The 22,767-nt window shown below is 38.5% G+C and overlaps 1 protein-coding gene across 3 annotated transcripts in view; it reads right to left on the bottom strand.

Moving 5' to 3' along the window:
* The window catches only part of Stxbp6 (syntaxin binding protein 6), a 216,722-nt gene that overhangs the window by 34,674 nt on the left and 159,281 nt on the right, over positions 1-22,767 (bottom strand). For 2 of the 3 annotated variants that reach the window (XM_029484359.1, XM_029484356.1), the window contains exons 3-4: positions 12,758-12,888; positions 11,776-11,941 (exon numbers count right to left, since the gene is read on the bottom strand). In XM_029484359.1, coding sequence (XP_029340219.1) covers positions 11,776-11,941; positions 12,758-12,888 — 297 coding nt within the window. The remainder of the gene's footprint in view (positions 1-11,775; positions 11,942-12,757; positions 12,889-22,767) is intronic. The other variant, XM_029484358.1, reaches the window with a different exon arrangement.

Below are 22,767 nucleotides of genomic sequence, written 5' to 3' on the forward strand. Positions count from 1 at the left end.
ACTACCATTACCTCATATGAAACACTGTTCAAAGTGGTCTGTAAAAACTCACTTAATCCTCAGAACAATTGTTTGAGGTTGGCTTATGTTGAAAATGGGAAACCCAAGGACTAAATAAATATTTTATCTGAGACTACAGCTCATATGGAAAGAGGTGCCATTAGAACACAACCATTCTTGCTCCTGAATCTGTACCCTCAATCACTTCTCTCTGGAGAGGAAGAGGAAGAGGAAGAGGATGAGGAAGAGGAAGGCTGGTCGGTGCCTTATGTCTTTGTGGATCTGAAAATATCTATTTACTGTTGAGTATGGCATGGAAAGCACATGTCATTTTCCACATATGTTCTGTTATTTAATCCTATATATAGCTCTGTAGAGAACAAATTTCCCCTCTCTTTTACATCAGCAAAATGGCTAATGAAGTTTTTCCTCTCTTTTATATCAATAAAATGTGGCCAGTGAACACACAATTTGAATTTGAATTCAATTAAATTGGAATTAATATGAACATACAATAATTCAAATTATTTTATCATTATTGTCATTCACCTTAAATGGACTTACTTTAAATTCATTGTCAGATTTCTGGTTTTTGTTTGTTTTCCTTTCATTTTGTTTTATGTGGTTCCAGGTCTCAGTTATTTTTATGTTGGCTTTTTCACTTGCTATTAAAAATTGTTTGCCCACCTTTCTGGAAAAAGGAGGGTAATTAACACTAAAGATGCTTGAAAAAGCCACACAGAAATTCACTATTTTATAAGGTGATTATACATATACATAATATTTTTCTCTTGTAACAGAGTTTAATTGGTGTTGCCCTGCACAAATTATGCCCCTCCAGGAGTCATAGGTTGCCACATGAAAGCCTAGTGCCAGCTCTTGGATACTCAGATTTGATTTGTTAGTCATAAGTGCCCTGGTGACACCCAAAGCAGTACAGTCTATTGTCATTGCCTTTGGTTGCCCAGCATGATTTGATGCTAAGACTCTCTTGCTGAAGAGCTAACCACACAGTTTGGTCACGGGACTTGGAGAACTCAGGTTGGGACTGATCAGGAAGCTTCCTACTGTTGGCTGGCTTTCACCACACCGGAAGGTGCTATGCAGGCTGTTGGGTAACCAGCAATGTCACTCAGCTGTGGCCCTATGGAGCTACAGTGATGGTTGGCACGATATTCTTCTGAGAGCAATAGTGACATGAATATTATGAGGGTAACTAATTTCTTTCTAATTAGATTTAAAAAAAAATGTGACTACCAGGGGCAGTGGTATGAGAAAGTACAAGACTTCTATCTATTCTATCTATTGGCCACTTTGCTGTGTCCCAATATCAGGCAGAAGGAGAGCCTACAAGCATTATTTTAAGTCCAGGTGATCATTGCATGAAACAGTAGTATTGGCACTTGGAAGTCAGGAAAGATTAAAACCTTCCCCTTAATAAAAAGTATATAACACTCTATTTTAAAAATACATACTACTCTAATTCATTCTTTGGGATTACATACAATTTTTTTTTAATCAGATTAACTTCCCACCCCTACCCCTACCACGTATTAATATACTCCCTACCTCCTTACTCTCTGCAACTTCCATGCTTCCCTTTACAAAGTAACTCAGTGAGTTCAATATATGTTGCCCATATACTCAAAGGTGTGAGGCAGTCCACAAGTGGAAACAATCTACCAAGTGCCACACCATTAAAAAAAATACTCCTCCTCCCCCAGAAGCTATCAGGTTTCAGTGACTCCTCTGTTAGAAGCTGGGGATTATGAGAGCCTCTCGTGCTCCAGGCTTCAAGCCTTGTGTAGGTAAGCTGTCATGCATTCAAGGATGTAGCCATCCTGTTATATCCAGAAGACACCGCTCTGCTCCAGGCCTCCCTGAGCAGCCTTTGTAGTCTTTCTTTTCCCTTTTGTACAACTGTCCCTGACTCTCAAGGGGAGGCAGCAATACTCCATTTGTGGATGATCACTTTACTAAACTTATTCTCCATTCTTTAATTAGTTGTGAGTTTCTGTGTCAACCACTAACCACTGCACAAGAAGGATAACTTCCTTGATAAGGGCTGAGAATGAAACTACTGGTACAGAGAAACAAGTTTAGAGGGCGAGTTGATACTACATCCGTTGATCAGAATATAGGCTCACCCCTGAGGTTTGCATTTCTGCCCGTGGAATGGGCCTTAAATTCAATTACAAAACATTTGCTTACTCTCATAACATCCATGTATCTTACTATGCAGTTTAATATTGTAGCTTATAAGACTCACAGCTGAGGGAAAACAGTTGATCTTCCTGACCTGAGAACTCTCCACAACTTCCTGTGTGAGGTAATTCAAACCCCAAAGTCAAATGTTGAATCTTTCAACTTGTATGTTTAATTGAAGCACCAATAGAATCCAGGAAATTAGAAAAGGATCACTAGTATGTGTGTGTGTATTGCATGTGCATATTTTTGGTGTGGTGTGAATGGAGTGGGGAAATGGGTAATACAAAGGAAAAAGGGGACTAATACAGAGGAAGGATTAGGTAGACAGAGGGACAGAAGGGAAGGGAGGAGGGGTGAGTAGGGAGTGATGTGTGCTTCTCTCTCTCTCTCTCTCTCTCTCTCTCTCTCTCTCTGTGTGTGTGTGTGTGTGCGCACACGCGCGTGCACATCTGTGTGTGTAAAAGAGTTCAGATGGAATTGCCCTACAGATGGAATAATGTTCTTTCTAAGCCCAGTGCCAGGTGTGGGACCCCTCCTCTAGGTTTGTAGGTGAAGAATATCTCTAAGACCCCCAAAAGAATACAGGCCATTGCTCTTGGTCACTCACCAAAACTTGAAGGTAAGTTCCTATTGCTGAAAAGAGGACACACTTTGTTCACAGGATGTAGAAAACTCAAGTTGATACCGAGAAGGCTGGGTAGCTTTCAACATTCTTTAAAAATGTTCCTTGTTTCTAAGAATGACAGCATGTGCATAATGCAGGATGTCTGTGTCTGTGGATGAGAGGCTGATTCACTTCTCATAGTATCCAGCAGCCTCACCTGATTCATGGTTTTTTGTTTTTTGTTTTTTTTTTTTTCATTTTTGGCAAAGGATCAAGAAGCAGACTCATGGAAATATTTATTTTTGTACTAAATAATATATTCATTCTCTGTAAAGTTGAGAAAACATGCTTTGGGACTTTTTTTTTTCTTACTAGAAAATTTAAATTATATGCCATGAACTCTGGGGCATAGTGTCATTCAATATATTTTGAACATCATGGTTTTGGTAAATCAGCAGTAACATATGCACTCCATAAATGTCAAACACAGAATGCTATACTTTCAGCATTCTATAATGCCATGAATAGCAATTCAGCATTCCAGCCATTTGAAATATCTACAGTGCAGCTCAGCTCATTCCTACCTGGAACAAAGAAATTACTACATAGCTATTTGTATGGCAAACAAGGGGGAAACTGTTTTTGATAACTCTTCTGAAAAACATGCTCTAATATGAATATGCATGTTTGAATTTCTAGACTGTTATCAATGTATATCAGTTATATATTTATACATTTTAGACATTTAGACATTTTAGACATGTACAGAACAAATTTTGAGTATATATAATATATAATTGTATTATCTGTATAAATATACATATAGATAATGTGAATAAATCATATATATTATAGTAATCTCAATAATGAGACCCATCTGATTGAATATTTTAAAGTTAGCTTCTATGTCATCCATACATTACTGCCCTATAATACAGTAAAATAGAGAGGATGAATATAATGTAAATCACTTAGAGGAAGTCACAGTGCTAATGAATGTTACTCTCAAATGCAGGGATAATTGAATCCGGTACAAACTGAATTCCGTCTTCATTATATCAAGACCTCCAATTATTTCTTAAAGTAAAGAATGACTCTCATCTATTGGGGATTATTTAAAAGGAATTTTTAAAAAGGTCCTTATAATCCTTGTCGAGGTAATAAATGATACATCAGGAGACCCTTATGTAGCCTTGGTCTGGATCAAGATATTGATTCAAAAGCACTTAAATTATGATATCCTGGAACATAGTGACTGGCCTTACACACCACCTATTTCATAGTAAGCATTGTAGTGTGGCTTATAGACAACCAACAAGGAAGAGAAAAATCTTTACATCTGTGACCCAGTTTTCTATTTTACACAGAAATGGATAAAATCTAAGGAAGTCATTCTTAGGTACTTCAGTTTTATCACTTAAAATGAAAATGACTGACTACTATTCACTTTGTGGGAAGGGGAGGCTCCATGGGCGAATCAGAAATCCGTACTGACTATAATGATTACTTCTATTATTTTAGATTTAAAAAATAAATATACTAAAGAGTCACATGCTGTACTCTGTCCACATCAGAGAGTTAGGTTGACAGATCAAAGAGAAATGGAAATGCAGACTTGTGTTTCTTTATGAAAATGTATTTTAAATTTTATATGTAGGGGTGTTTTGTTTTTGTGTATGTGTATGTGTATGTGTATGTGTATGTGTATGTGTATGTGTATCAGTTATGTGCCTGGTGTTCATGGAGGCGAAAAGGTGTTGACTCCCCTGACACCAGAGTTACAGATGGTGGTGAACTTCTATGTGGGTGCTGGAACTGAATCTAGGTCCTTCGGAGGAGCAGCTCAGTGATCTTAACCATTGAGCCTTCTCTCCAGCTCCATACTTTTTTGCAGTAGTTACCATGGTGGGACAACAATAACAACAACAACAACAGATCTACCTCAGAAAGGAATCTCTACTTGTATACTTCATTATCATTATTTTTAGAAATGCACTAAAAGTTTTTATTCTTCATATCTGTCTCTCTAGAAAGTTCTCTATGGTATTCTCTTTCTTCAGGATCAGGGATTGAACACAGAGCATTGAACATGTTGTATTCCCAAGCTCTGTGAGGTAAGTGAAATCAAAAAGTGTCTGGGAGAAGATGTGTTGGCTAATCGTGACAAAAATGGAGTTCTGGGAAGGATAAGTCTCTCTGTGTAGAATTAAATGCTATTTGTAAATGTACAAACATAATTTTAAACTTAACTTTCAGGAAGAACTTGTTACATTCATCTCACTTCCTTTACTGAGCCAAATCAATATAAAGAAAAGAAGACCTGTATTCCTGAAGGGGACTTGGGAGCCTCAACTCAAACGCTAGCTCTGTTCCTTAACAATGGCGGGACTTGGAATACGCTTCTCACTAGTCATGATCTTCATCTGTACCAAGGGGAAAGATAACTAAAGCTTTATATTTCTGCAAGGACAACAAAAATAGTCACCAGAGGAGCTCTGACATAGAGCGCTCTCGACTTGAAGGACCGGAAGAGACATTTTGTGGCTCTATCCTAACAGTGAAGTGCTTGTGATGTTGGTCCTCTCCTGCTCTGAGTCTATGTCTAGATAACAAGAAACCACATGGTAGCTTTACAGGTTCTATCTGTGAAGTATGGGGTGGGATCGGGTGAGGATAGGTAGAAGGAGGGATGTAGAGAGAGAGAGTAGGGAATGTACATGTCCAAGTGTACTGAGTTCCAATTAGGGACAATACTCCACGTGAATTTCTTCTTGAGAAATATGCATCTAAATGAATGTAGAATATTCAATCTAGGTCAGAGCATGTATAATATCTTGATGCTTCTGCCCCATAAAGCCCTTAGATATTAAAAGAAAGTATTTAGTAAAGGAAGAAATCAAATGATTATAGCAAATTTGTTCAAAGAACCTTATTAATAAATTAATAGGATCGAATTTGGGATTATACCAATCACCCATTTCCCACCCATGAGAACATGACTGTGTTCTGGAGTAACTGCAGAAACCTGGAAAATGATAAGGAACCATGATAGTGGGAGAAAGGAACAGTGGAGAGGGATCACAGGGTAGAGGTGATTTGAGGAGAAATGGGAAAACTGAGGTGAGTAATTACAGTGGATCAAGAAGATTAAAATATTAGCAGGAAGGAGTGGGTAAGATAACAGTAGATTGTCTGAAAAAGTCATTGTGGATCATATCGTCTATATATCTACCTAAATTATCTATGACATATATAAGTTGCAAATTATAGAATATGGGAGTGTATGTATGTGTGTGTATTTACATATATATAATTTTCATATATTTTTTCTATTATTCTTTGAAGCCTGAGCTGACAATTAGTATGCTTCAGCAATTCTTCATTTCTACTCTTTCTATCAGTGATGGAGGTAGAAATGTGTAGCTGCACTTGACTTGACTTTTTATTTGGGTGCTGGGCATTTGAGTCTGGTCCTTATGCTCATGCAAACATTCGTACCAATGAGCCACCTCTAACTCTTCCATCCTCTGAAAAGAATTTGTTGTCTTACTTTATGCTATCTATGCCTGTGGCATTTACAAGGTGACATGTTCCATTCCCACACTTCACTAAAGGATGACCTTGTTTTGTTTGAGAAAGAAAGAAAGTATAATAAAAAGTCACACTGTGATCTGATCTTTCCATTCCGTCCACCCCAGGGGAACAGTGTAGAGTCATTTGGCCTTCCTTTCTAGCATACCAATCAGTAGGGGCAGACAAAGGCCAGCCTGGGATGAAGGAGACATCAGAGGCATCTGTGTTCCTGGAATCCTAATAGTGTTCAGAAGTCTGGGCTTTATAACACCATCTGAAGAAGAGAGTGCAGAAGGGCGATGTGTCTGAAATACCTTTTGCTGCTGATCAAATGTATATAGCCCTTCAAAACAGGCTGTTTCATGGAGAAAAAAAATCTGCCACATTCTAAATTCTGAATATAGTTAACATAGAAATCAAACTGTCTGGATTAATGGTTGGAATAAGGGAAAACTTCTTTCATTCTGCTACTGTTTGTCAACTACTAGCCATCCTTTAAAATGCAGCCTGGCCATTACCTTGCTGGTATGCCCTTCTTACATGTCCTGCCTTATCAGAAAGGTTAATTAAAGTGGTGGAAGTGCCCACTTTGTGGTTGTAATTCCACGGACAGCTCAGCATCCGATCCAGGGCCATTGCTGAGGAATCCCTAATGGAATCCATGAGAGGTGCATGCCTGGACCTCACACAATAGGAGGAAGAGCCAGTGGAGGATGACACCCCAAGAAGCAAAAGATTAGGGCGTAATTGAATGAGTTATGGCTTTTGGATTTGGCATTAAAAAAAACTTCCAAGATATACTTCAATGAATGTTCGCCTTGAGAATAAATCATTTTATTCCATAAATAATTTATATCACTTAGTGAGAAACAAACTAGTATCAGAATGCCCTGACTCTGGTTCCAACACAGAAATTGTCAATCCTCAGAGAGTTGTCTGTAGTTCATACCACATCCTTTATCTGAATATCTGCAATCAAAAATGACCTCCAAATCTAAAACTTTCTGAGCACAGACAATTTTGTTACATGTAAAATATTCTAGTCTTATTTTGTGATGTGACGAAAAACAGGTGCAAACTTATACTTGCTCAGAGTCTTTAAAGGAACAGATTTTCCCAGACTCTTTAACTGTGATAAACTTTGTTTTATGTACGAAGTTATTAAAACTATTAAAGATATTTACCTTCTGGCTGTGTGTATGCAGTGTATATGAAGCATTTATGAATTTTGTGTTTATATTTGAGTACTCCCTCCAAAGATATATCACTATGTTGTGCAAATACTTGGAAATATAGAACTGAAGCTTAAAACACCAGGTCAGCATCAATCACCATAAAAGGTGATAAACACAAGATGGGAGCCATTAGAACCTGTTCCCATTTAGCTTGCAGTAATGAAATAAGCAAAATAGCAAAGCCAGACTTGGGACCTTGAATTAATATGAAATAAAATACTCATTATGTAAATGAATGCTGTATTTGGAACTATTTCTTTATAACGACTTAGTGCAAAGTTTCACCTCAGGAGCCTAAGATTCAAGCATACATATGATATCATGGGCATAATGTCATACCATCATTTATGTTTAAAATAGATAAAGAGAAAAACAAAAGCTAGGATGTATATCCAAAAGTATATCCAAGTCATGTGGACTTGATATGTTAGCCTCAGGGATTCCTACCATGATGCCATGTTACGTTTCAGCAGCTCTAACTTGCATTCACTGGTGTCATAAATCTCTGTGGTTTGCTAGGTATTTTTAAGAACCAGAAAAGTAAATGAATGGTTTAATTTTGAAATGATTCTTAATGTATGAAAGGGTCCTGTAAAAAGACTAGGAATAAGATTGTAAATGCTATCCTAGCTCCTGGCTCTTCAACTATCTAGCGATAAGAAGACGCCAGCCACAAAACACATGAGCGGATGCCAGAATGTTCTCCTTTGCATATCTCTGAGATGATGCTCTCTTTCCATTTTGTGAGGGCCTTCAACTAGCCTAGACTTTACTCACATCTTTAGCACACCGTGAACTAGCATGAGAAGGCCTATATCATTTTGGAGGAGAGAATTTTGAATATGTCAAACAAACAATTTCATTTCTATGTAACTGACCTTCCCCACAAGAAAAAAGAAACACACAATCACACATGCCCTGCACAGTTGATAAATATAGGGGTACAATAGCAGTCATGAGGTTTTTGATATTTAAGTGATAACCTTATGTTGAACTGGTATTAAAAAAAAAAAGAGTGTTTTTCAGGGGACAGACATATTCTTTTCGATCTTGATAAAGTCATTGAAATCCACTGAGTTTTAGTCTTCCTGAGAATGGCCCTGGAGCTGATGCAGCATCTCTGGGAGGCAGTGTGTGGATGACTACAACTGCACCATCTTCTCTATGCTTTCATCTATATAATCGACTGGAATTCTGACCCTCCCCAAATTCGAGCAATATAAAGCAAGTTGACTTTGAAGGTCCCTGATGAATCTGTGGCTCTTAGGACAAAAAGTAGAAAATTATCTTATATATCCATGAAGTAGCAAGAAAGGCATTTAAAACTCTCCATAATCTCTAGTTCACCCCTCCTATTCAGGCCCCCTTTATAACACAGGAGTTTCTGACTAAAATTTTCCAACAGTGTCTGCCCAACACCAGGGAGCACTAGCTCTCTAAGGAAGGTGCCTTTAGATCTGTGAAAGCTGTTGCTGGACTCTTACCTTCACCCCTGCCCAGTGACGAGACCCTTGGCTGGCTAGTTATCAACTCTGATACTGTTTCCTACTCAGTAGAGAAAATAAATTGTATTTCCAAAGGATGCATTCATGCCAATAAGATAACGTATGTAGATAGAGTCCTCTCCAAGGGCAGAATACCAACAGCAATCTGTTTTCTAAAACACCACAAGCTGTCATATTTCAAAATAAAGTGAACATTGGCACCTACCTACAACTTGTGACCTGCATATGAGGTGATAAGAAAAGATTTTTTTGAAATTACAGAGAATGTAATCTACTGAAGATGAAAGGGGTTCACAAAATAAAGGGGTGATCCAAGAAACACCATTTTTTAAGTTTCAGAATTATGTAATGTGAAGGAAGGAAGACGAAAAAGAGTACTGATTCATTAAACTGTGTTGGCACAACTGTTATCCAAGATTCACAACTGCTTGAATAAGACAGATTGCATTCATCAGGGACATACATGCTGCCAGCAAATTACAACATGCTCCATACGAACATTTCTGTTCTTCTAAGGCATGGAGGAACAGCTGATATTTAACCCAATAAATTATTTAGTTCCTTAGTCAAGAAATAATTAGACAATAAACTATGCCCGAGGAATTATAGATTCTCAGAACCATAGAATCGAAATCCTCTAGTCTATTATCAGGTGTTATACCTGGAAAAAACTAAAATCTAAAGAAATAAAACAAACACTTAGAGTCACAGAAGGCAGTATTAGTTCAGGTGTCTGGTCTTATTCTTTTTCTGATGACAGAAAAGCAATCTAGTTTCATCCAATATCCATACAACGTGGTTAGCATTTGAAATAAGGGTTTCCATCTCAGCGCTGCATCTTTAGGATTCACAAGGGAATAGAAGGGAATAGAAGATAGGGCCAGTGGCCAGTAGACCCAGCTGGGTATGACTTCTGAGAAATATATTTAAGGTGAATGAAGACCGTGTGAGAGTTGGAGGGGCTCCTATGACATTGGGTCTCCTTCTGGCTTCCCTGTCCGCAGTGTAGAGAAGCACATTACTTAGATAGAGTCCTCTCCAAGAGTCCCAAGGGTTCCAGCATAAACACCAACCTAAGTGAATGTTTCATAACAGGAGTGAATCTGACATTAGGCCAGAAGAGAGAATCACATCTGATGAACAGCAAGTAAAAGCTTCCTTTCGTAGATAAATTTGTACTCACTAAAAACAGCCACGAGTGGTCCTAACACAATTTACTTTGCCAATTTACCAAATTGCTTAAGGATGGGCTTTTAAATCAGGATTAATTTATGATTTACCAGAGGCAAAGGCATAGCAGGGGACTATATATTTCATTATATTTTCCAAATAGGTCAGTGTTTGACGCTTCCTTTCTACACTTGTCTTCAGTTTCATGCAGTATGAAGTGGCTTCCTTAAAGAAAATACACACCAACCATCATCCCTTATGTTTGAGAACTAAACAGGGGAGCTGAGCTATAGTATAAGACTACCTTGAGGCATAAAAAAGATGTTCTGAGGTTGCTAAGGTGTAAATAACCACAGGGACGATAATGAAGTCAGCAGTGTATTCTCAATGGAACATCTCATAGACAAATAGCAAAGCAGGCATGAACGTATGGATTGTTCTCACAGAGCAATGCACCCCATAGTCATATGGAAGACAGGAGAGGCCAAGGAGAGGATGCAACATCTGTAATGAGACCATCTCTTAGTATTTGATGATGGCAAAGTTGGCACAGTTAAAAACTATTTTTCTAAATTAGAAAATAGGTCAGTGCAAATACCAAGGTTATAAAATATCTTCCCCAATTTGGAGTGACTGCAAGGCTTGCATTTTTAGTCGCTTGGGTTTCTTAAAAGCCTTGACACTGGAAAGACAGATGTGGTCACCCTTAAATGGTTCTCTTTGTTTAAGGTGGCCAATGCTTGCCACCTTAAGCCTGGCCTAGAATACCAATTCCCCTTTGTGTGCTGATCCTGAATAAACAGGAATGGCTTTTGATAGGCAGTGTTACAGTCTGAATGGGAAATGCCCTCAACAGGGTCATGTGATGGAACACCTGGTCTCCAGTTGGTGGCGCTGCTTTGGGAGGGTGCAGATCTTTTTGGACATGGGGCTTATATTTAGGTGGATGGACAAGGTGACAGGTTATCTCTGCTTCACAGATGCAGCTATTCTAGCCACACTGTCAATGCATTTCCCCCCAGGAATGGGCTGCATTCCTCTGAACTATCAGCCACCATAAATCCTTTCTTCCTTAAGTCGTTTCAGTCAAGTGTTCTATTACAAAAAAAAAAAAAAATAAATAAGACAAGACAAGACAGTGAGGTCAGTATGAGGAGGAATTTGAAAAATATCTTGAGAAGAAAAATAGGAGGAATACAGAAGAGAGCTCTGCAATAGAATTATAGCAAAGGCAACAAAGAGATCAAACTGAAAAGCTTTTCATAGAAATAAGAAAGATAGGCTTGTTTTCATAATACAAACCATTTTAGTTAAGTAGAAATGTTTTCTAAAAAGATCAGTTTTAGATGAAAGGATGCCTTTGCCTCTAAATGTGGAGGCATTTTGTTTGGTTTTAATTATGTTGCTCAACACCCAGCTTCTTATATGAAAATGAGTGTTGGGAAATAGGATAGCTAAAATAGCGTAAGTGCCCACTTACCTCCCATAATTTTGGATTGGCAGTTAATAAACTCTGGCTTCCTGTCTGTGAGGTACCTCTGGCAGGTGTGGTGGAGGATCTGGAAGAAGGTGCACTTTTCTGAGGCCGTGCTAGCAACCCACTGGTCAAAGGCATTTTCAAACAACAAATCAAACTCTGCAGAATCCTGGAAAAGACAGTGGAATAACTACTGATCTTGACCTACACAATCTTCTGCTGTGAGCTCTGTTTCATCAAAAGATGCATAGAAACTAAGACAAAGATCCCCCAAGATATGGACCATACATTTGTTCTCTACCGAGAACTAAATTCATTGAGAGTTTGCATGTCTATGTCAAGCTAATAAATCCAAACTGTACTGTATTTAGAGATGTCCCTGCAGGAGTTAAGACTTGTGTCAGAATTCTGACCATATATCATCTACCCAATTACTAGAAAGAAGAAAATTCTCCTAAGCTCTCAAATATGTGATTTGTTAATATTTTATACATGGGTTGGAAAGGACTGCCCCTTGTTACTTTAGCACTTCATTAATATTTGGGGATATTATGATGTGTAAGCACAAAAGGAAATGGGTCCTTTGAGTAAACGCTTACATCATAACATATTTCTGTAGGAATCATAATTCATTATTTTAAAGTGCTGTTAGATTTTTTGGGGGGGGGATTAGGAGGCAAATGAAATTTTGACAAGTCCGGGGTTTTCATATAGACACTCGGGGGCATGATTCTTTGAACTCTGCCCTGTATTGATACATACTGCTGGAGATAGCATCTTTCCATATGCATTCCTTTGGATTTCTCTATCAAACATGAAAGATTTATAATTTCCCATAGGAGAGTAACAGAGATGGGGAAGTTTTGGTCACACAACTGAAATAGCCTTGTAAGAATGACTCTAACTACCATCACCACCACTGTGCTAAAGCACAGTCATCATGTGAAGAGAATTCCTTTGCTCAGCATTGGAAAAATATACTCACCCGATTAGGATCAATACCATTAACTTGGCGAAGCTGCTCAAGCATCCATTGGGATCTTCGGACGAATGATGTGGAGCCTTCAAACTGTTTGACCTTCGTGATAGATGCCTGTGTGGGTTTTTTGTTTGTCACTGTCAAAAAGAAAAAAAAATACAGTCAGATTAATGGGGAGGTACATTGTCTGATTTCCTCCTTCAGTGTTATTTTTAAAGGACACCAAATATGCATGTGCAAGGAAAGAAGATGAGTGCTGTCTTTGTGGAGAGGTGAATGAAAGAGAAAAAGAAGTGATAACCTCCCCTCTCAATGCAGCTTCTAATATAATTGTTGTTTCATTTGTCTTCACACAATTGAACTGAAGATATCTGAACTGAATAACACCAAGTAATTTAATAGAGGCTACAAGTGCACAATTACAGCTCTCAGGAAAAAAGTGTACAGGGCAATCAGACACCAGGTAGGGCTCATTAGGAAGGCTGAATTTTAAGTGAGGGGAAGGTTACTGATTCCTTGGGGTAGCTACCAGTCTTATTTCCAGTTTTATAGTTCATTGAAAATACTGAAGCCTCAGTAATAGACTTGACTTTATAGCATGACCCAGTTTGTATCTAGTTTGCATCTGATTAAGACTATCTGCCTGGCGTCCTGGGCACAGTTCCAACACGAATTCTTTTATTCACTAAACCTGGGGACCAGGACAATCATTCCACCTTGAGCAATTATTAATCGTCTATGCTGCAGGCAGGTGGACAGCATCATCTCTCAGGAGATGTCAAACACAGATACTGGTAAACAGGCATCCCAGACATTTCCACCTTTTCTTATTTTGAGATCTTTAAGGTTCAAGGATGGTGGAAGAGGTAATTACATATGTTGAGAAATCTTTCCAATGAGCTACTGAGCCATAGGTGTAGAAGTCAGTGAGAGTAAATAGCAAAACCATAAATACCTAGGAAAAACACTAAACACCACTGGCTGCGATGCATTTGATCCCAGTCACTGCCTTTAGGGAGAGTGTGTATCTGGGGAATATTTCCCCCTTGTTTCTAATAACTATGCAGACACTTAGCAGGTGGCAAAAAAGAGTTTCCAGACATAAGGGAGAGAAAGATATTGCTCTAGTAGTTGGTGAGAAGAAGCCTCGAAGGGGCTGCAGAGATGGCTCAAAAGTTAAGAGCACTTGTTTCCCTAGTACCCATGTTGGGAGGCTCACAAATACCGGCAACTCTAGCTCTAGTAATGGAGAGACAGAAAGGCAGACAGACAGTAACACACACACACACACACACACACACACACACACACACATACACACAGACACACACACACATTTTTCAAAGAAGCCTCTATGGTTCAGGTATCCTAAAGCTTATTATTGAAGTAGAAAAGCCTAAGAAAGAAGTCAAAGGGGTCACTGCCATTAGCTGTGGTGAAAGTCGCCAAGTCGCAGCATGACTTTATGGCCTTAGAACAATCGTCCTTTTTTCCTAACCTGAATTTAGCCAATGCTTTAGCTTATTATCTATTGCTTCAGATATAGTTGGATAAAAGATCCTGAACACTTCATCTCAATTGCATTTACTTTCGTGGTTAGAAAGCCATCATTCCCTCAGTACCCCAGTTACAAGAAATGCTATAGTCTCTGATCACAAATTCTCATGACATTCTCTAGCCTCATGGTTCTCAACCTGTGAGTCACGACCCCGTTGGGAGTTGAAGGATCCTTAATCAGGGGTTCCGTAAACCACCCGGGGATTCATCCCATATACAACCACCAAACCCAGAAACTATTCCATATGCCAGCAAGATTTAGTTGACAGGACCCTGATAAAGCTATCTCTTGAGAAGCTATGCCAGTGCCTGGCAAATACAGAAGTGGATGCTCACAGTCACCTATTGGATGGAACACAGGGCTGCTAATGAAGGAGCTAGAGAAAGTAACCAAGGAGCTAAAGGGGTCTGCACCCTATAGGAGGATAAACAATATGAACTAACCAGTACCCCCCCCCCAGAACTGTGTTTCTAGCTGCATATGTAGCAGAGGATGGCCTAGTCGGTCATCAGTGGGAGGAGAGGCCCTTGGTCTTGCAAAGATCATATGCCCCAGTACAGGGGAATACCAGGGCCAGGAAGCGGGAGTGGGTAGGTTGGGGAGCAGGGCAGGGTGGAGGGTATAGGGGACTTTCAGGATAGCATTTGAAATGTAAATAAAGAAAATATCTAAAAAAAAAAACCACCAGAAAACACAAATAATTACATTATGATTCATAAAGTAGCAAAGTTACCATAATGAGGTAGCAATGAAAATAATTTTAAGATTCTAGGTCATCACATGAGGAACTGTTAAAGGGTTGCAGCACAAGGCAAATTGAGAACCAGTGCTCTAGATTCTTGTAATCATTGAGAATGACAGTTTTCTACACAGAGAGAGAGAGGGGGGGGGGAGAGGGAGAGGGAGAGGGAGAGGGAGGGGGGGAGATATGAATAAAGGACTTGAATAGGCTTCTCTCTGATAGCTGTCCTCTTTGCTTACACTTTCTTGTTAAAGAGAAAACATACCTGGTATATATCCAGGCCCTAAAATATCCTTAAAATATTAAAGACTGCTTTTCAATAACAGGAAACATGTGTGTTAGGCATGTGTATTAGATACACATCCCTGAACCCTCAGAGGATTTCCTCCCTTGTTTATGTAAATCATACGGCATTTCAGCATCCTGGGAAACTGAAGATTTTCCTTCTAACTTCAGTTACAGTTGTTATGAACACCTATTTTTACTCCTGGTCTGTTTGTTTCCAAGCAGTTTATAGGATTATAAAAGCTCTCACACAATGGAGGAGCACTCTATATTCCTGCATGTTTAAGATGTACATGCCAGGAAGGTAAGTTCCACGGAATGTTTGTCAATGAAATGAACTGGTCAGGAACCCCACCCACAGTGACCCAAGTCCCCACAAAATTCCCCAGCAGAAATCATACTATAAAGTATATAGTTACAGTCTCATCCTCTCTTGCCTCATTTCCACTATTAGTTTATTGCTTGCCCAGTTCTTGGCATCTGGCTAGCTTTCCTGGGCACCAAGCCCAGTTTGCTTTGATTTTTGTTTATTGTTATTATCTCCAACATCCTAGTTTTGAGTCTGAATCAGGTGCCTTAAAATCATGTTATTATATACACATTATTATAGAATTAAATGAGATTTTCCTCTCACAAAAATCAAAATACTTCAACGCTGTACCACTCCAGACTATCCGAATACAAAGCTTGAAGAAAATGGAAACTAATTTCTTCCTTGTTTTGGGAGTCTCGAGCTGATTTTTAAAATTAAAGCCCTCAAATTGCATGTGTCCAGTGAAGACAGAAGTCTACCAGGAAGTTAGTGAAAAGCAACCCATCAAATGCAAACTAATTTCCTGGATAAGAAATGTCACAGCACTCAGACCGAGCCAATCGATGTTCAGCATAGACGATGGGGCTGAGCTCTACCCCTAACAGAAGCATTTGATTGGCTCTGGGTTGGTAGAGAGGGTTGGGGAGGAAGAGTCAGCTTTCATCAAAGATGTGGCCCCTGATAAGTTGCTCATGCATCAGCAGTTGACCTTAAACCCATGTCCATATTAGAAGCACTAACTGTAGTCAGTGATAAAGGCAAGAGGGAGCTGGAATGGAGAAGTGTGTGTTTTTGTGTGTGTATGTATGTGTGATCAAAATACATTGCATACATGTATGATATTCTGAAAGAATAAATAATATATTAAAACAATGTCAGAGTTCTGTGTTCTTCACTACCAATGTAAAGTATATTCCTCAATTAATTATTTTTTTAATAATTTTAAAGACCAAGTAACGACTGTAAGTTACATTGTGCAGTCAATAACTATGAAAGACAGATTGATAGAAGCATTTGTACTAGCAGGTGGGTATGACAGTCCCAGAAGATACTGCAGTGTCAGTCATCTTTCTCAGTTGTTAGCACTAACTGAGCATCAGGAACACCTAGCCCTTTATACTGCAAATACAATGAACTGTGTGAATGGGAGCCCTTGAGAACATGGCCCCGACATACACATTTTAAATCTACCTGATTAATTCCCAAGCTGATTGACTGCCAAGAACTACTAGACATTATATCTATAAATTTAACAAATATTTAAGAAGCACATATATATAATTTTTTCTGAGTCTGGCTTTTTTTTAAATATTTTTTATTACATATTTTCCTCAATTACATTTCCAATGCTATCCCAAAAGTCCCCTATACCCCAACTCCTTCCCTACCCACCCGTTCCCATTCTTTTGGCCCTGGCATTCCCCTGTATTGGGGCATATAAAGTTTGCAAGTCCAATGGGCCTCTCTTTCCAGTGATGGCCGACTAGGCCATCTTTCGATACATAAGGCACATATATTTTGTGAGTAACTCCAGGACTTAATAAGATTCCTCAACTACCCTTAATGACACATGGATAAGATTGAGATATTAGAAAGCTACGCTTTTTGTAGAAAATTAAACAATTGGTATATGCTTGCTGTACCTTATAAAATGAACAATATTCTAAAATCGAAAGCTGAAAAAATCACGAATTTGAAAATAATGGATAGTGAATATATTTGAAAAATTAAATGGCGTTAAACTGGACACATACAATATTTGCTAATATAATAAGACTACTGCACGCTACTAACAAACACATTCAAAACCTTTTACATGAAGTCTTATTTACTTAGTTATCATGTGATAATTTTGATTCTTTTATTGGGAACTAGAATGTGAACTCAGATTACACAGTCTTTACCAGTTATTTCATTTTCTTGAAGACATGCTGCTCTTCTGATTGCTATGTAATATTAAAATATTTTAGTAAAAGAAAAAAAAATAAGATGATATTTGAATCAAGAACCTCTCAAGAATCAAGGAAGCAGCAAGAGGGATTTTTATTCTGCAGTGGAGCACTAAGCACATGGCGGGGGGAGGGGTGATTCCAAATGTGTAAGCTGTCTGAGGTAATAGGTGAGAAGCTTTAAGAAATAAGGCACTCACTGGAGAAAGCCAAAGGGTTGTTGCAAAGGGGCAGCATCTCTGGCAGAATACTATTATCCCTAATGTGGATTTTCATGATTTTCTCCAACTGGCCTCTGAATATAGAGGACTGAATTATACTTTTAAAATGAAGTGGTATTTCAAAGCATTTAATACAATGCAAGCCCTTGACCGTGACCTATAAAGCATTAGATGACCTTGGGTACAGCTCTTGGGTACTAAGGACATAATATTTCACTTCCCTTTCTGTACACTAAGCTTTGGCTGTCATTTGCTCCTGGCAATGTCTGTCCTCCCGACTTCCTGCCAGTGAGGTCCCCTTGGTAGAAACACCACTTCCTTTGTTTCCTCAGAGTTGTCTCTTGCTCACTGCTCATATTTCAGACTATAACTTAAGTTCACAGAAAGACTTGTCCCAGCACATTTCTGCATTGAATGATGTTTGCATATTTTTTTTAAAGTCTGGATTCAATATTCAGTGTTTGCTTCTCTGAGATGTTTGTGAAGAACCAAGTCAGACAGTTCACACATGCTGAGTCCCTAAACATATGTGATATGGATAAATTTCCACATGAATCTAAGCTACTACCTACCAGTTTGTGAGAAAGGCTCCTACACATTTTTAAAAATAGTATGCAATGTTGGACATGTCTTTAGTGCAGTTGGATATTTCTGTGACTAAGGCAGAAACCATGCCTCAATTTTTTCATAGATAAGTAAACTGAGACACAGAAAAGGATACATTGCCAAAGTTACACTTAAAAATTGGAAAATCTACAACTTATGTGATAAACTTTGAGCCTCTGCTTTTTTCAAGTGCACTTTTTTTTTTCCTGAAATGTCAAATGTCCTACCAGTCACAAACTGGTAGGTAGTAGCTTAGATTCATGTGGAAATTTATCCATATCACATATGTTTAGGGACTCAGCATGTGTGAACTGTCTGACTTTGTCCTTCACAAACATCTCAGAGAAGCAAACATTGAATATTGAATTAATTGAAGCCTTTCTTTCCAATAATCCCTGCTATGGTTTTTATTGTTTCCTGAATTATTTTCCCATTTAAATAACCATACATTTTACTTTAAAAAGTTAATAATAGACAAAATACATTCAAATACATAAATAGATGTACAGCTTTGTTTTCATTAAGTAGAAAGGAATAAATACATGTACTATTAATTTCAAACTAGAGAGGGCCTGGCATCTGAGGCCCAGACTTTGGTGACTTGATGATTAGAAATTAAAGCAGGTGTTAAAGACCATCAAAATGAGAATTCATTCCTAGATAGAATATAACATCAATAAATGGTTCCTCTTGGGTTTATATACTGCACATACTGAGGCTCATTCCTTATGTTTTGGGTTATCCAGGACTAATGCTTCCTGATCTCTTTCTTCCATTCTTGATAGAGACTGGTTCCTATGCTTCCATCAAAGAAAGACCAAAGCCTGTAGAAGATCAATCCCAGATAATTTTGCTATTAGCTCTGATGAAAAAGAATGGCTTCATGTTTTTCTTTATTCTTAATATAGAGTTGATACTAGATCCTCAAGAGAAGCTTAACTACAGCTAAGAAGCAATGATATCAAGTGTTGTGGCCAGATTATCATTACCATTGTTACACACACACACACACACGTTGTATTTTATCTTTATTTCATGAACTAAAAACTCCAAAATGTGTTTTAGTAGATGATCTCTCCATGAAACATTCTATAAAAATAAAACCAGACTGGAATTATGGGATGGAGATCCCCAGCTCTTAGTAAGCCCAACTAGAAAGCATCCTACTTAATTAAAAACCAACGGGCAACTCCTTCCATAGGTATTTTGTTACCTATTCTAAGGAGGAATGAAGTATCCACACATTGGTCTTCCCTCTTCTTGATTTTCTTGTGTTTTGCAAATTGTATCTTGGGTATTCTACCCCACCCTGGGATCCATCCCATAATCAGCCTCCAAAACCAGACACTATTGCATATGCCTGCAAGATTTTGCTGAAAGGACCCTGATATAGCGGTCTCATGTTGAGGCTATGCCAGTGCCTAGTAAATACAGAAGTGGATACTCACAGTCATCTATTGGATGGAACACAGGACCCTAATGGAGAAGCTAGAGAAAGTACCCAAGGAGCTGAAGGGGTCTGCAACCCTATAGGTGGAAGAACAATATGAACTAACCAGTACCCCCAGAGCTCGTATCTCTAGCTGCATATGTAGCAGAAGATGGCCTAGTCGGCCATCATTGGGAAGAGAGCCCCTTGGTCTTGCAAACTTTATATGCCCCAGTACAGGGCAATGCCAGGGCCAAGAAGTGGGAGTGGGTGGGTAGGGGAGCAGTGAGGTGGGAGGATACAGGGAACTTTGGGGATAGCATTTGAAATGTAAATAAAGAAAATATCTAATAAAAGAAACCAACGGGCAAGCTGGACTAGGAAACACACACTTCTATGTCTAGCATTTGGAAGATGGAGGCAGGAGAATCACTAAGTTCAAGGCCAGTTTAGGCTATATAATGAGTTCTTGGCCATCATGACCTACATAGTAAAACCATGTCTTGAGAAGGAGGAAGAAGAGGAAGAGGGAGAAAGAGGAAGAGGAAAAGGAGGAGTCAATACTGTTGCTGCTACTATCAATCCATTAAAAAGCCCCGGTCAATCATATCAAACCTGGTCTTAGAGGAAAGTTCACTTGGAGGGAAGCAAACAGACTAAGGAGGAAAGGACAGACATAAATGGACATGTCTTGAATATTATGCAAGATAAAAGGCTACCAATGGTGGTGGTACAAACCTTCAATTTCAAGAAATATTGGCTGAGAATGACAACTTTTCTCAAACATCTGCATAACTTTCCCTAGTCTCATGATTCACAGGATCATTTCTGCATAATTACCAAAACAAAACAAGACAAAACACCTGCATTTTGCCTGCCTGTCATACATACAACTTATCTTTTTTGCTTGTTTGTTTTGTTTTGTTTTTTGAGATAGGGTTTCTTTGTGTAGCTTTGGGTATCCCAGAACTAGCTCTATAGACTAAGATGGCCTTGAACTCTAAACATGTAACAAGCAATTGCCATATAAACAAGTTGACTTTATGCTATTTTTGGGCATCTTTTATCTCATACTATATTTTTTATTAACGTGTGCATGAAAATTCTATTACACAAGAGCTTAATTTTTTTTTTATAAATTTATGTTACTGTTTCTGCAAATTAACAACCAAAAACTCAATCCATGTCCACATTAGAGCATGAACCCAGGGCTAGGCAAGTGATAAGAAAATTCACCATACCTACATACATACTTTAGGTAACATAAATATTATCATAATTAGTCTTATCATAATCTTGAGCAACTCAGTGTTAATGGTATGACCCATGTTCTTACTCAGCTAATGGCCAGACATTTTGATTTTAAGATGTTTGATAAGAAATATATAATTCATGTGGTTTTTTTAAAAAGTGTTTACATAGAATCTTACCACTGTTCCTCTTTAGCTGCATCAGAAGCATCTGACAGAGAAAAAAAATATATAGCAGCAACAACAAAAATAAATCTGCAACATGGATTCAGGAAATCAAAGCAAACTTCAGGATGGTTTCTGAGTACCAACATTGCAAAAGAGCAGAATAAAGAAATGGATATTTGGATCTGGTTTCCTTCTGGCGCTGTTAATTTATGGTTGCTAGACTTTATAATATGCATGAGAAATACATTTCAGGTCTGTGGCTTCACCGGAACTTTTTTTCAGGTGAGGTTGCAATAGAATGTTTTTAAAGCTGAAAACCAGAAACTTCTGGATCATTACCACAAATATTTTCAGAGTAGGGAACCCTCAGTTGTTACACTAGTGGGAAATTGGGCACATGGCTTTGCATACAGGTTTTCCCTCTACATTCAAGGTGTGTTTACTTTAGGACCTATGTATGTTTGGAGTCCAGAAGGTTGGGACCCTGGGCTCTAAAATCAGACCATTTTCTCAAATTGCTAGATTTGTCTTTGGAGTTCAGTCTTCTCCCCATCTTAGAAACTCAGGATCTCTATAAAGAACCTAGTGAGCCCAACAGTATCCTTACATTTATGGGTTTTAATAAGGAACTGTGGGGATGGGGGAGAACACCTCTAAGCCATCCCTGTCCTTTAGCTCCAAGGGAAGAAGGTAGAATCTCAGGATACATGGTTTTGGAAACGATTAACTCCATCGGGGATAATCATAGAGAAACAAGCTTTCTACACAAAAGATCCCTTATTTGGTAATACTACGTCCTGGTGCAGTGCTTGCGTCACATTCTTATCTTCAAGCTAGAAGAGAAAAATGGGCTTGGGAACAAGGTGGATGACATGGTGGTAGTGGTAGACTTACTGTTGGCAGTGGTGAGAAATACAGAAAGTTTCTCCAAAAGAATATGAAAACGGGAACAACTTATATAAAAACTGTTTTCTCTTATAAACAATTATAATAAGACATCTTGCATCAAACCTTCTCTAAGGCAGTCCAGAGCATTGAGAGAGCAAGCACCTACTTTCCAGAACTTTGGAGGCACCACCTTGTTTTAATGTTTTAAAATTACTGAAGGGGAAGAAGTATTCCTGTTAGAATGTACAGCTCCAATGTCACAGGACTACCAGATATCTAGGCAATACTTTGAAAATCTAGTCACTTATTTAGCATGTTCTTACATTCACAAATTAGAAAGGGCAATCTGCAAATTCATCTGGAATAACAAAAAACCTAGGATAGTAAAAACTCTGCTCAAGGATTAAAAAACCACCAGTGGAATCACCATACCTGACCTAAAGCTGTACTGTAGAGCAATTGTGATAAAAACTGCATGGTACTGGTATAGCAACAGACAAGTTGACCAATGGAATAGAATTGAAGACCCAGAAATGAACCCACACACCTATGGTCACTTGATCTTTGACAAGGGAGCAAAAACCGTCCAGTGGAAAAAAGACAGCAT

The sequence above is a fragment of the Mus caroli genome, chromosome 12 (assembly GCF_900094665.2).
Source record: "Mus caroli chromosome 12, CAROLI_EIJ_v1.1, whole genome shotgun sequence".
Lineage (NCBI taxonomy): Eukaryota > Metazoa > Chordata > Mammalia > Rodentia > Muridae > Mus > Mus caroli.